This window comes from Schistosoma mansoni (genome assembly GCF_000237925.1).
Source record: "Schistosoma mansoni, WGS project CABG00000000 data, chromosome 2 unplaced supercontig 0120, strain Puerto Rico, whole genome shotgun sequence".
NCBI lineage: Eukaryota > Metazoa > Platyhelminthes > Trematoda > Strigeidida > Schistosomatidae > Schistosoma > Schistosoma mansoni.
In genome coordinates, this window is record NW_017386000.1 from 459,221 (window position 1) to 473,521 (window position 14,301).

A 14,301-nucleotide genomic window follows, 5' to 3' on the forward strand; every position below is an offset into this window, starting at 1 on the left:
TGACATTTTCGTACACATTTAAGTTTACAAAGTATAAAAAATAAAGAGAATAGTTTACAAACAAAACAGTAAAGTGAACAACACAAAAATTGCAAAACCGCTTGCATACCAAAAAAGCAAAACAATATTTAAAATGCACTGTGTACCAATAATTTGAACTATGATTCGATTTTTAGTTTGAATTCATTGTCTGTGTGAACTTAGGTTAAAACAAAAAACAAACAAAAACATTCAGAAGCCGTTACAATTCAAATGACAGAAAAATTCATTTCTCCAAAGCTTTTACGCTAACTGTTCATAGATTGCATTAAAAACAAATATTCTTGAATGTTGTTAGCCGTTATTACTCTCAACTCCGCCTGTCGCTTTTCTAGAGTTACTACCGATCCCGAGCCCGGGTAAAGGAGAAGGGTTGGGCATGGGGTCGATAACCCCATCCTGTAGAAAAAAAACCTTGCTAAAAATACACTAACCAGATAAAACAAATTAAACCATTCAAACTCTCCCCTCCGAACTAAAGGAAGAATTATGAAGCCTCATGATGAAAGCCAACTCCGCCTGTAGCTCCTCCAGGGGCTACTGCCGGTCCCAAGCCCGGGTAAAGGAGGAGGGTTGGGCATGGGGTTAGCGACCCCATCCCGTAGAAAATCAACTCGCTAAAAAAACGCTAACCAGAAAAAATCATTCAAACCATTCAAACTCTGCCCTGGGAGTAGAAGGAAAAATGACGTCTCATGATGAAAGCCGAGTTCCTTCGGAAGTCATGAGGCCGATGTACCTTCTTACAACCAGAGCGACAATTTTTATAGGTACATGGAATGTCCGGACAATGTGGGAGACCGGCAGAGTCTTCCAAATTTCTGCGGAAATGAGGAAATACAACCTGGAAGTGCTTGGAATCAGTGAAACACATTGGACGCAGGTTGGACAACAACGACTGTCTTCAGGAGAACTTCTGTTATACTCCAGTCATGAAGAAGAAAATGCCCCACATACACAGGGAGTGGCACTGATGCTGTCTAGAAAAGCACAAAATGCACTTATAGGATGGGAATCTCATGGACCGAGGATCATCAAAGCCTCCTTCAAAACAAAGAGAGAGGACATTACAATGAACATCATCCAATGCTATGCGCCGACCAACGACTACGATGAAGACGCTAAAAACCAATTCTACGATAGGCTGCAGTCAATCTTCGAGAAGTGCCCAACCAAGGACCTGACCATTCTAATGGGAGATTTCAATGCCAAGGTTGGAAAGGACAACACTGGATACGAAGACGTCATGGGACAACATGGACTGGGAGGAAGGAACGAAAACGGTGAGAGATTTGCAAACCTATGTGCCTTCAATAAACTGGTCATAGGTGGCACCATATTCCCACACAAAAACATACACAAAGCCACTTGGATTTCACCGGATCACACTACACAAAATCAAATCGACCATGTCTGCATCAACAAAAAGTTCAGGAGGACGATGGAGGATGTGAGAACCAGAAGAGGAGCTGATATAGCATCCGATCACCATTTGCTGGTCGCCAAGATGAAACTAAAACTCAAGAAGCACTGGACAATGGCGCGGACAACATCACAAAAGTTTAACACGGCCTTTCTTCGAGATGCTGACAAACTCAACGAATTTAACATAGCCCTCAGCAACAGGTTCGAGGCCTTTCATGATCTACTCAATGGAGAGGGAACCACCATAGAGAGCAGCTGGAAAGGTATCAAGGAGGCAATCGTTTCAACATGTCAGGAGGTTCTGGGCCAAAAGAAGCACCATCATAAGGAATGGATCACTGTTGGTACACTGGATAAAATTGAAGCAAGGAGGAACAAGAAGGTAGCAATCAATATCAGCCGAACAAGAGCAGAAAAAGCCAAGGCACAAGCCGAATACACAGAGGCAAACAAGCAAGTGAAGAGGAGCATCAGAACCGACAAACGTAAATATGTGGAAGATTTAGCGATGACAGCGGAAAAGGCTGCAAGAGAGGGAAACATGAGACAACTGTATGATACAACAAAGAAACTTGCTGGAAATTACCGTCAACCGGAAAGACCAGTGAAAAACAAGGAAGGCAAAGTAATCAACGATATTGAAGAACAACGAAACAGGTGGGTAGAACACTTCAAGGAACTCTTGAATCGACCAGCTCCACTGAACCCACCCAACATCGAAGCAGCACCCACAGACCTCCCAATCGATATTGGCCCACCAACAATTGAAGAGATCAGCATGGCCATTAGACAAATCAAGAGTGGCAAAGCAGCGGGACCAGACAACATCCCGGCAGAGGCACTGAAAGCAAATGTAACAGCAACTGCCAAGATACTACACATCCTCTTCAGTAAGATTTGGGACGAAGAACATGTACCAACAGACTGGAAAGAAGGACTTCTCATCAAGATACCAAAGAAAGGCGATCTGAGCAAGTGCGACAACTACAGGGACATCACTCTCCTCTCAATACCAGGAAAAGTCTTCAACAGAGTATTGTTAAACAGGATGAAGGATTCCGTGGACGCTCAACTTCGAGATCAACAAGCTGGATTTCGTAAGGATAGATCGTGCACAGATCAAATCGCAACTCTACGTATCATTGTGGAACAATCAATCGAATGGAATTCATCACTCTACATCAACTTCATCGACTACGAGAAGGCATTTGATAGCGTGGACAGGACGACACTATGGAGGCTTCTTCGACACAACGGCGTGCCTGAGAAGATTGTCAATATCATACGGAACTCCTATGATGGACTAAACTGCCAAATCGTCCACGGAGGACAACTCACCGACTCGTTTCAAGTAAAGACCGGTGTTAGGCAAGGTTGCTTACTCTCACCCTTTCTCTTTCTCCTGGTGATCGACTGGATTATGAAGACGTCAACATCTGGAGGAATGCACGGGATACAGTGGACAGGCAGGATGCAGCTTGACGATTTAGACTTCGCGGATGATCTGGCTCTTCTATCACAAACGCAACAACAAATGCAGGAGAAAACGACCAGTGTAGCAGCAGCCTCAGCAGCAGTAGGTCTCAATATAAACAAAGGGAAAAGCAAGACTCTCCGATACAATACAATATGCACCAATCCAATTACACTTGACGGAGAAGCTTTGGAGGATGTGGAAATCTTTACATATCTGGGCAGCATCATTGATGAACACGGTGGATCAGATGCAGATGTGAGGGCGCGGATCGGCAAAGCAAGAGCAGCATACCTACAGCTGAAAAACATCTGGAGCTCAAAACAATTGTCAACCAACACCAAGGTTAGAATTTTCAATACAAATGTCAAGACAGTTCTTCTGTATGGGGCAGAGACGTGGAGAACTACGAAAGCCATTATCCAGAAGATACAAGTGTTTATTAACAGCTGTCTACGCAAGATACTTCGGATCCGATGGCCAGACACTATCAGCAACAAGTTACTGTGGGAGACAACAAACCAGATTCCAGCGGAGGAAGAAGTCAGGAAGAAGCGCTGGAAGTGGATTGGGCACACTTTGAGGAAATCACCCAATTGTGTCACAAGACAAGCCCTCACATGGAATCCTGAAGGTCGAAGGAGAAGAGGAAGACCAAAGAACACATTACGCCGAGAAATAGAGACAGACATGAGAAGAATCAACAAGAACTGGAAAGAACTAGAAAAGAAGGCCCAGGACAGAGTGGGTTGGAGAAAGCTGGTCGGCGGCCTATGCTCCATTGGGAGTAACAGGCGTAAGTAAGTAAGTAAGTAATGATGAAAGCCGAGATTATTTGGAAGTCATGAGGCTGATTTCCCTTCTAAAAACCAGAGCAACCATTATTATAGATACATGGAATGTCCGTACAATGTAAGAGACCGGGTGGACCAGCCAAACAGCAACAGAAATGAGGAGATACAACTCCACAGTACTCGGAATCAGGTAAACACATTGCACTCAAGCTGGACAGCGAAGGTTAGATATGGAAGAGATGCTACTGTACTCCAGTCATGAAGAGGAGAATGTTCTGCAGACACAGACCTTCCCACAGATGTCAATCCACCAACGATCGGAGAAATCAGGATGGTTATCAAACAAATCAAGAGTGAGAAAGCAGCACAACCTGACAATGTACCAGCTCAAGCACTAAAACCACACATAGAAGCAAATGCAAACATGTTACATGTTCTATTCAAGAAGATTTAGGAGGAAGAACAAGTACCACTGACAGACTGGAAAGAACGACACCTCATCAAGATACCAAAGGAATGAGATCTGAGCAAATGTCAGAACTACAGAGGCATCACATTACTATCAGTAACAAGAAAAGTTTCCAATGGGGTGTTGCTGGACCGGATGGAAGATTCAGTAGACTCCCTACTCCGAGATATGTAGGCCAGATTCCGTAAGGAACGGTAGTGTACAGACGAAATCGCGACACTACAAATCATTGTTCAAATGAATTCGATAGAATTCGTCACTGTACTTCAGCTTCCTCGACTATGCGACGTTTGGCAGCGTAGATAGGAGGACCTCATGGAACCTTCTTCGACACTATGTAGTGAATAGGTGAGAAGATCTTCAACATCATACGGAATTCGTATACCGGACTGCACTGCTAAGTCGTGCATGGAGGACAGCTGACAGATGCATTCGTGGTGAGGATCGATGTCAGACAAGGCTGTCTACTCTCTCCCTTCCTCTTTCTTCTGGTGGTTGACTGGATTATGAAGACCTCGACATCGGAGAGGAAACCACGGAATACAATAGACAGCTCGGAATCAACCAGACGATTTGAACTTCACAGATGACCTGACCCTTCTATTCCATACACTTCAACGAATGCAGATAGAGACAGTCAGTGTAGCAGCAGCAGCCTCTTCATCAGTAGGTCTCAACATGTACAACAGTACTTTGGGACTCCATGTCCTCAACAGATTAAGTCCTTTACCTTAACATCACATAAACAGCTATTAACGGGAATCCACATGATTGGTGCTTCCTGCGCTTCGGTACTTAGTGCGATACCGATGTCTCAGGGTCTCAGGATAAACACGCGCAGAACAATCTTTCCGAAGCGATAGATGGAGAACGAGTTTGTAGTACTTCACTGGTCTTGTATATGGGTCTCAAGTACACAGAATATGTCAATAATAAGACATCAGAGACGTAACCAAACCTATCTATTGTCCAATCTGTATCAAATTGCAAACGTTGAAGGAGGAAGCTTGAAACGACAAATATAGCTCTCGAAAAGTTGTATCAGACTTCTCATTCGATGTTATCATCCAAAAAATTGATGAATCTGTGATTTAAAATAGTCTAGGCAGGAAACAGACTTTAGCAAAGAGCTGCTGGATGAGTCAAAGGACAAAGGTATACAGATAGTGGGATTAAAACGAAACAGAACGATGAAGCAATTGCCTTGTAATAAATTGATCGCAAATATCCTTTTAAAAAGTAATGATTTGGAGTCAATAGAATGTTTTCTTAATAGTTATTTATTACTATATTTGTGATTAAACACTTTTTAAAAATCCCAACCGTGTAAAAACAAGATGTAATTTTATTACTATCCACATGGATATTAACATCTAGGACTACTAAACAGTTAAACTCATCTAGTAAGGTGTAATATTCGGGTTATTCACGTAGAATCAGCTTACGTATGTATATGATAATAACGAGTTAAAAATCTTACAAATTATGTAACAACTGCTCAGCTCACATAAACGGCTAATTATATTGACTACAAATGAGTTAAACAACTACTTATTGCTTCCATAAGTTTGACGCAGTTATTTTAAGAATAAACTTGTTATCCGAATACAACAATTGTTTTGATATTATTTTTAACAACACTAATAAAAAGCTCAAGGGAATTTGTTATGAGTTAAATATAAATTAAGCTTACTTAAAACGTGGATGTTCCTGAGTAATAGCTGCATCTGGAAAAAACAAACTTCTGGAAGCACCACTATCAGGAGTTGGTTTGACAACTGGATAGCAAAAGTCATCACAACCCAATCTAAATCGTAAGGCATAATGAACATAATAAATATTTGGTGATAAATGTTTTTCTGGAAAGTAGCAGAGAGGAAATCACATAAAGAAAGTGCGTGAAATCAATTAATAATAAAAGATTAACCAAAACAGTACAACAATCTGTAACTCTTTTTTGTATTTAGAAGCTAAGGATAGAAACCTTATTTATATCGCATACTTTGACATTAGTATGAATGTAATCCTATGAAACCATCCAGCAAATATTTATTTACAACAGTAAAGTCTGTAACTTGTAAGCATTTACAGATCTATTGCATAATTTCTAATTATACCGTTATGAATGTGGTAGAACCTTTACGTGGATTAACTGTACATGATTATTTGAATTTTATTGGTAAGCAATTCGATAGTGAATTTGGAGCCCGAAAAGATTTGAAACAGAGACAAGATAACACGTGACATACTCTGAACTCTCAAGCATATGATTTAAGCTGCCCATGTTTTTAACTGGTAGAATCATTGGGATGGAGATTAGTGATAACTATTTTTTATATGTATTCAACATCTGATGACACGAGCTTGTCCTACTTTTTAATATTTATCTTTAGTTCAAATTTAATTCCGTAAATCATGATTTTCACTAGAAATCCAACAATTTACTCCCATATTCACTCTGTAATGAATTGTAAGTCGCTATTTAAATTGATGACTAAGGATTGAGTTATTTGCTAATATTTATCATCGGCGGAAATCGGTTGAAAATCACGGGCATTAGAACTATTATTTGATGAATTTCGAATAAAAAATTCAAAGTTTTAGGATCCTACCCCCGCCAAGAAAGCCAACTCAGTAAACATGAACACGCGTTCGTAAACAGGTGACAAGAACAAATAATTATGACATTTAAATAAAAGGTAGGTAAAGTCTATCTATATGGACAAGATATCATACAAAATTCTCTGTTAATCACCGACATCAAAGCAGTAAAAACAAACTTGACCAGATAAAATGAATCAATTTAATTTTGTTAGATACATTTAGCTACAATCAACCCAAAGTATGCATAGAATCAATCAAATAAGAACGTGGGTTTTTTGCTGTTGAATACAACAAACACAATAGTCGTCGCAGTTGGATGAAACAAAAAGATAACAACATTAGATTTTGACAGCTCAACAAAGTTACCTAAACATCAGTAAACGAAAAAGAGATCCCCCAAATGCCCTGGTACGGCCGAGAGTGGGGAGAGTCTGCTCTCCCTCTCGAAATGCTCTCACATGGCCACGCGTATATAACCTCTGTCAGGGAAGTCCTACTCACTGCCTTCTCGTGGCGGGGGTTTTGTTAACGAAATTGAGAGGACGAAAAGCGAATGTCTGGCGCTTTAACTGGGTTGGTGGACACGGAAAGTTCACCTAGGGGAGTTGGAAAACCCTAATTCCAAACTAATGGTATACATGGGTTCCAGGACCCTGAGGGAACAAATGGTGTATGAACCTATTGTTGGTAACCGGCTACCATGGGGCTGGATCTCCTCACGATGCTCCACTGCCTTGTGGATCAGACCTTTAGGTCAAAGGCTCCTGGTGTGGTCCCCTAAGAAAACCACCTGCTTCGGTTTGGGCACCTGGTCAGTATCACAGTCCTCACGCAAATCAAATTAGATTTGTGCGGTGCATATATATCTGGCGTCCCCTTGCACCAATATTTGTTTAAATAAAATAAATAAACCATAAAAGATGCGAAAACTTCGCAAACGATTTCACGCTAGTATTGGTTTATGAGTTTATTATTCATTTAGACACTGTTGAACAACATTTCGTCATTTGTAAAGTTTTTGATTTAATCGTACTAAAAATTTATTTTACTCAGCGTCAGAAACACGTTCTCATTTCACTAGTTTTGTTATGTGCGGACGGAGAATAATGATTAGTAACCGCTAGGATCTATTCATGGACTGTTACTATATATATTCTTACTGTATAACTTGAGTAACTAAATGTATATTCATATTCCTTTCATTATAAGCTTCTATTTGACCTATTGACCATTTTTACTGTCATTGGTCTGGTCAGTAAGTCGGTGTTCTAATTGGCGATCGTATCACGTGATAATTAGCAGGCTATAAGAACATAACAAGTTTTGTACAGATTTCAGCTTCATTGAGAATAAATACAAGTAATCAAATAAAACGGACCCATTTACTTTTCTAATATTTTGTTTGTTCGCTTTACTATGGATATTTTCGAGAAAAATACATACCTTGGAAAGGCTGATATTGTCAATGCAATGCAATCTTCGGGAAGATTCGCCACTAAATCTAATCGTCTTTTCTTCATGTTGCACTCGACAGTGTTAAAAGCATCCAATAGTCGTCCAAAAGGAATTCTAGGTACTCCTTCTATCATATATTCAGCATACTCGGGTTGCCAAGTTATTTCATCACTGAAATAATTTGAAACGTCATTTTATTATACACAAAATACATACGGGATTACAACTACCAAAACACTGCTGATATTATATCGTGATGTAGATAACTAGTAGGCAACAAAACTCAAACAAAACTTTTGTCGGACATCAAATCCCACGTACTTTAAACATATTACATCACAAGTTAAAGTAAATCCTTCTTCAGGACGGCCACGTTAATATGAGTGGATCAATATTCATCCGGAGGGAGTTAAATACGGGAAGGTTTGAAAAATATTATTCCTTCTATACAGACCTCCTGACCTTTAAGCTCTAATCAGTTTACTTCTGTTTCTACATTCTTCTTTATTACATTTCAATTTTTAGTTTATCTAATCATGTCAAGTATATAATTTCCAAAATCACTAATCATCTAATTTTAAAGTCATCGATGATGAATATCCAGGTTTTGAACAACCACACTTCCAGCCTCTTTATGAGAAAATTTCGAGCCTGAGTTTATTTTTCTCCTTTGCTAGTATGTTGTTACCAGCATTTACTGGTTATTACCACGGAAAAAATTATATATTCGCAACTGTATAAGTTTGAGAATTAATTCACACAACAACTTTCTCTTATAAGCACAATCGACATGATTGCATGTTATATACACGTAAAAATGTTTGGTGGTTGTGTAATAAAATAGACCAGGAAATACGACTAATATAGGTAGTTCAAATATGAGATGGCAAAGTAAATGTTACTTTCAATCTGTGGGTCGTAAAAATAAACCCACTCTATTTACTATGGTTTGAGTGAACGCAATAAATGTGAGCTACAGTCAACTTCCTAAACCCATATGTGGATACTAAATTAGGATATCACATTCTAAGGTCGAACGTTACATATATGACAGGCCTTTTGTATCGCACAGAATGATCAATTTACTTCCACTGGAATTCTTGTTATTTTATTTATTTATTTGGACACATAAACATTGGTACAAGAGGGCACCAAATATATATGCGCCACACAATAACAATGTGGTTAATAGTAGTTATTGTATTAGGGCTATGATACTGCCCGGACGCTAAAACCGAAGCATGTGGTTTTCTAAGAGCACTACTCCTCGAGCCTCTGACCAACAGGTCTAGTCCACAATGCAGTGGAAAAACGTAAAGAGATCCAGCCCCATGGTAGCCGGTTACCAACAATAGGTTCATACACCATTTGTTCCCTCAGGGTCCTGGAACCCATGTATACCATTAGTTTGGAATTAGGGTTTTTAAACTCCCCTAGGTGGATCTTCTGTGTCCACCAACCCGGTTAGAAAGCAAGACATTAGCCACGAGAAGGCAGTGAGTAGAGATTCCCGACAGTGAGCTTTATGTTGATGAGCGAACAAAATAAGGTATTTAGACCGAATCACAAATGCGATGGTTAAATGTTTACTGGGTCAAATGAAGAGAATTATTGGGAAGAGCAGATCTGAAACTTAAGGATTAGTTGAGTAGTGTAGTGAAGTGAAGAAAATTTTTAGCCCAAGACATTTATGACCTTACTACTTAAACTATAATCATTTGTTACGGAAAAAAATATGAATAAAATAACTGTAACCCTTAAGCTGATGCGTAAGTTTGAATCATTAAGAACGTACCTGATATCACTTTTCTTTTCCTTCATCAGCTTTAACAACTCCGAAGCACCAAGATAGAGTTGTGCTGCATGTGTCGAAGGGTCAATGCGAACCAATGTGTACTCAATCTCATCACCCCATTTCAGTGTATGTTTCATCCGTGAATTCAGTTTGTGATACAATAATAAGAACTCCTTGATACCCTGTTCTTGAATGAACGACGCAATTTTCTTAGTTTCAGGCCAGTTTAGTGGTGATCCAATTGTTAACAAACCCATACTGTACGGAAATATATTAGTTACAGTTAGTGTTCTGGACACAGATTTAAATACAGAGTGACGAAGGATTTTTATATGCGGTCGAACGAGAAAACGTTTTTGAGATAATACACAAACGTTTAGTAAGTGGGATTAGTGAACTAAACTTCAATCCTAGTCAGTGACAGTTACTTACCGAAACTTATAAAAATGGGATTCAATTCACTAAGAGACCATTCACATTGAGAAAAGTACAAGTACGTAATCTTTTCACAGGAGATTTATCACAGGTTAAAACGAACTGCTGTAGATCGACAACGACACACACGGTCAATGGCCATTATAAAGTTAGTCATACTTCCATATATTTATCGTGATAATTATGGCACGTCTGAATGTGGCTTAAAAGCCGCCTTTAAATATACTTTACGTCCGGTCAAACTCTACGAAACGGTGAAGTTTTGAGATCAACAAGCTGGTTTACTTACATTTCACAGAAGTTCTTGTTAAATAACAACTACGAGTTTTTACATATAACCACCGAGTAAAATATTGGCTTTTGAGGGGTGGGAAATTAGGGTTAAAGACACTAATTTTTGATACAAATTTCGTCACAAATTTGGATACTATGTAAAACCTTACTGGTAGTGAATAAGTCTTTGGAGCAGAAGTAAATATCTCGTTATTCACTGAACTAAAACTCGAATTCCCTTTCACACCAACCCCTTGATCACCTATTATTAGGCTGAAATTGTTGACCAAATTACTAGCAAATATGTGTAGTCATTTTAAATTACTGAAGTATTAACAAACAAGGACACAGACCTAACCTTAAATATCTGACAATTATTTTATTTGATTTAACTAACGAAAATACTTTAAAACAAGTTACTTGATACCAATGTATTATTCCAGTTTTTATAAACACAGAGTGGACGTATCACAACATAAGCTTACTTTGAAATCTGTCAGATAAAGAAATAAACTAGTGACCGTGTAACCTACTTTATAAGTTTGCCAGATTTAACAGCTTAGTTCCTATTGGTTGATTTTCGTCGGCTGCCGTGACAAATGTATTCAATCTACAAACTTTGAACTTTGTCGACCAGATATAATAAATAGCTAGTTCCTTGGGATTTGTGTCCGAGTTGTTGGATACAGATTTTCATAAGGGATAGATTTGAATACTTCTTTGATTTTTCGCAAATATAAGATAACGAAAATTTTATTTAGAATTATAATAATCTATAGTGGTGAGCATATAATGACAACGAACCCCGGCTGAAGTTACTATAACTCCTTCGACAGTAATCGCTTCAAATCTAGCCAAAAGGCTGTTAATTCATACAATATGTACATCTGTTATTTCCATCAGCCCCAGAGACCTACTACGATCATTTTTCATCATACTGAAATTCTACCAAGATTTACCAAACTGTCTTCTGCATATAATAGAAATGCCTTGTCATAGTTTATCTTCGTATTATTCCTAATTACTCGTACTAACATCTTATTTTTCGCTCACGTAATCACATTGTAAACACAAGTTACATTTTATGTGCTCATATTGGCTAATTATGAATTACGTTCTACAATCATTGCTCACATACACAATAGATGCATTTTATATTTACTTAGAGGACAATATTCCAGTATCACATAATTACCCCTCAGATATCATTGCGCAGCAACTAAAATAGTGCTTTTACCTTCATCACCTGCTAGGCGTACTTTTTGAGCGTGGTTTGTTCTCGAAAATATCTAACTTTCGGCTTCTGTTTCCTGGGTCGGAATTAGTTGTGGTGGAGTGCGTAATTTCCTTTTGACACATCAGTGAATTTGTTTGTATGTTCATCTTTGTCCGCATTAAGCATCCAAAAACTGACTCCTATATATTTATATCCCTGTCTGCACGTTTGTATATCACAATCCATAGGCTTGTTGTTCGTCCATCTACTCGAGTGTACTTAATGTGTTCATCATCGAATATAAAAGGTGAGTGATGCCAAGTAACTGCCTTTTGACTAAAAATAGTTTAATTCCACTCTATATTTCCTATCCCACTTTACTGCCTGTCCCCTTACACAAGAATGCTTAAAATAAAATTCTCCCAACACATTAGTTCCCTGGCTCTTAACACCACCGTCACACGATGGGATCGGCTAATATAAAACGTATGAAACTAAACAAGGGATCTGTACTTTGTGATTAATTCATTATTTAAACGAATCCAGCACAGTACCTTACTTCTCCTACACAATAGGGTCAACTTGTGAATCTCAGGCTTTTCTGCCTAACCTGGAATGCATTGCCTCTAACAACCATTATCAATATCTACTTTGCTTGGAATCGGATTATCACTCGCAAGGTGTCTAGAAACTAGTATTGTCTGGATCCACTGCAAAAAAGACCTAGAGTAGCCCCATTTACCGCCCCTGAGAGTGAAGCTGACATACATACTTCCTACGAAGGTCCTATCATCATCTTTCCTGGAAGCGAATTTTACAGTTTCAGGACTGCTGCCACGAAACGTGTAAGACTTACTTTTACGTGTAGTTCGGTGTTGTGTCTTGAAGTGGTGCTTTTTAACATGCGGCTTATTAAAAACGGGATAACTATTTAGTAGGATGAAGAGAGTTGTAAGCACTATCATAAATTACTATCACGTACTTTTTCATTTTCCGTATTACAGAAATGCAAATTTTACCATTTTCTGGCCAGATTATTGACGTTTGTTCTTGTGTCATAGAACCATTTTGTTCGCTTACCTCTGAATTTGCTGAAGGAAAGAGATGCTTCTAATTTAACCGAGGAATACGCAAAAAAATTAACTAACGTTCGAAATAACCAGCTTGGATAATTCAAGGTGCAGGGATCTGAAGCTACTTATTAATGGAAGTAGGCATACAGCACATCACATAAAGTAGTACCGAAGTGATTTGCTGTGTCTGGGAGCGCGTTGGTGTGGTGCTTATGAGAAATTCTATTCTACCCGTAAACTTCCAGGCATTAAGTCTATTCGTGTTCACCTCACTTTCCGCTTCCCAATCACTGGTTAATTGGTGGCCATTAGAGCAAGTTTAGATGTACAGCTTCTGTAAGGCTAGAGATTTACAACGCTGCTAGGTATTATATTTGACTTCGAAACAGATGGGTGTCAACTGAACAGGTGAGATTTTTGACGTTGGACTAAAAATACCAGCTAACAAAGGAAACGGAATTAAAGTCCATCTCACCGAATTCATTGGGAGTGGTACATTTAGCCTACTACAATACGTAGACTGTACTGAAAACATTCACTGCCCTGTAAAAGTACCAAGGAACTATTCATCAGCTTATACAACTGCCAAAATTCTTATCCCAGGAAGAAAGAGCAGCTTGCATTAATTATCAGAGTTTCATTTAACTTGATTAGTAGTCAATAACTGCTTCTTATACACTGTCCATCCAATATGATTGTTGGTCTCTCAAGGTAACATACTTACCCAGCCTAAAACTGTACGTAAGCCTGGTAAATGTTTAATGCAGTACATTTCAACGTCAAAACTATGCCCACTTGTTCTGTGGTATGACCAATCAACTTAAGCCTAAATATTGGAATGCTGATTATTTCACTTCATTTAATAAAAAGGTTTGTCGTCCATATTTGAATACTGATGCTAGTGCCAGTGTGTGTTTTTTGTCCAATAATAATGGTAATTTATTGAAACAAAAACACAATTATTGGCACTAGAATAGGGTTTGAAATTTAGTAACTGGAAACACAGTTGGATTTTTATAAAAATTAGCGCATCTTGTGGGCATTGCATCATGATGGACATCGATTGCTGAAAGTTAGTGCACGTGAGATAATTGGCCATTTATATTATTCAGTGATACTGTAAAAAATAGTTTTCGGCTTAAATTACAAATGTTAACATGCAACTCGTTGTTTTTAGCTGGCAGTGTTTAGGTTATTGCGGTACCCGGCTTCTCATAAAAAGAACCGTCACGAGTAGCAGTTACAGTGC

At 38.7% G+C, this 14,301-nt stretch overlaps 1 protein-coding gene across 1 annotated transcript in view; it reads right to left on the reverse strand.

The window, feature by feature from the left end:
• Smp_013860 (glutamate-cysteine ligase) overlaps positions 1-10,312 on the reverse strand; it is a gene marked incomplete at its 5' end in the record, with an annotated part of 31,152 nt that extends 20,840 nt beyond the window's left edge. The window contains 3 exons of the mRNA XM_018791568.1: positions 5,895-6,008; positions 8,249-8,431; positions 10,056-10,312. Coding sequence (XP_018645277.1) covers positions 5,895-6,008; positions 8,249-8,431; positions 10,056-10,312 — 554 coding nt within the window. The remainder of the gene's footprint in view (positions 1-5,894; positions 6,009-8,248; positions 8,432-10,055) is intronic.
• Between the last annotated feature and the right edge of the window lie 3,989 nt (positions 10,313-14,301).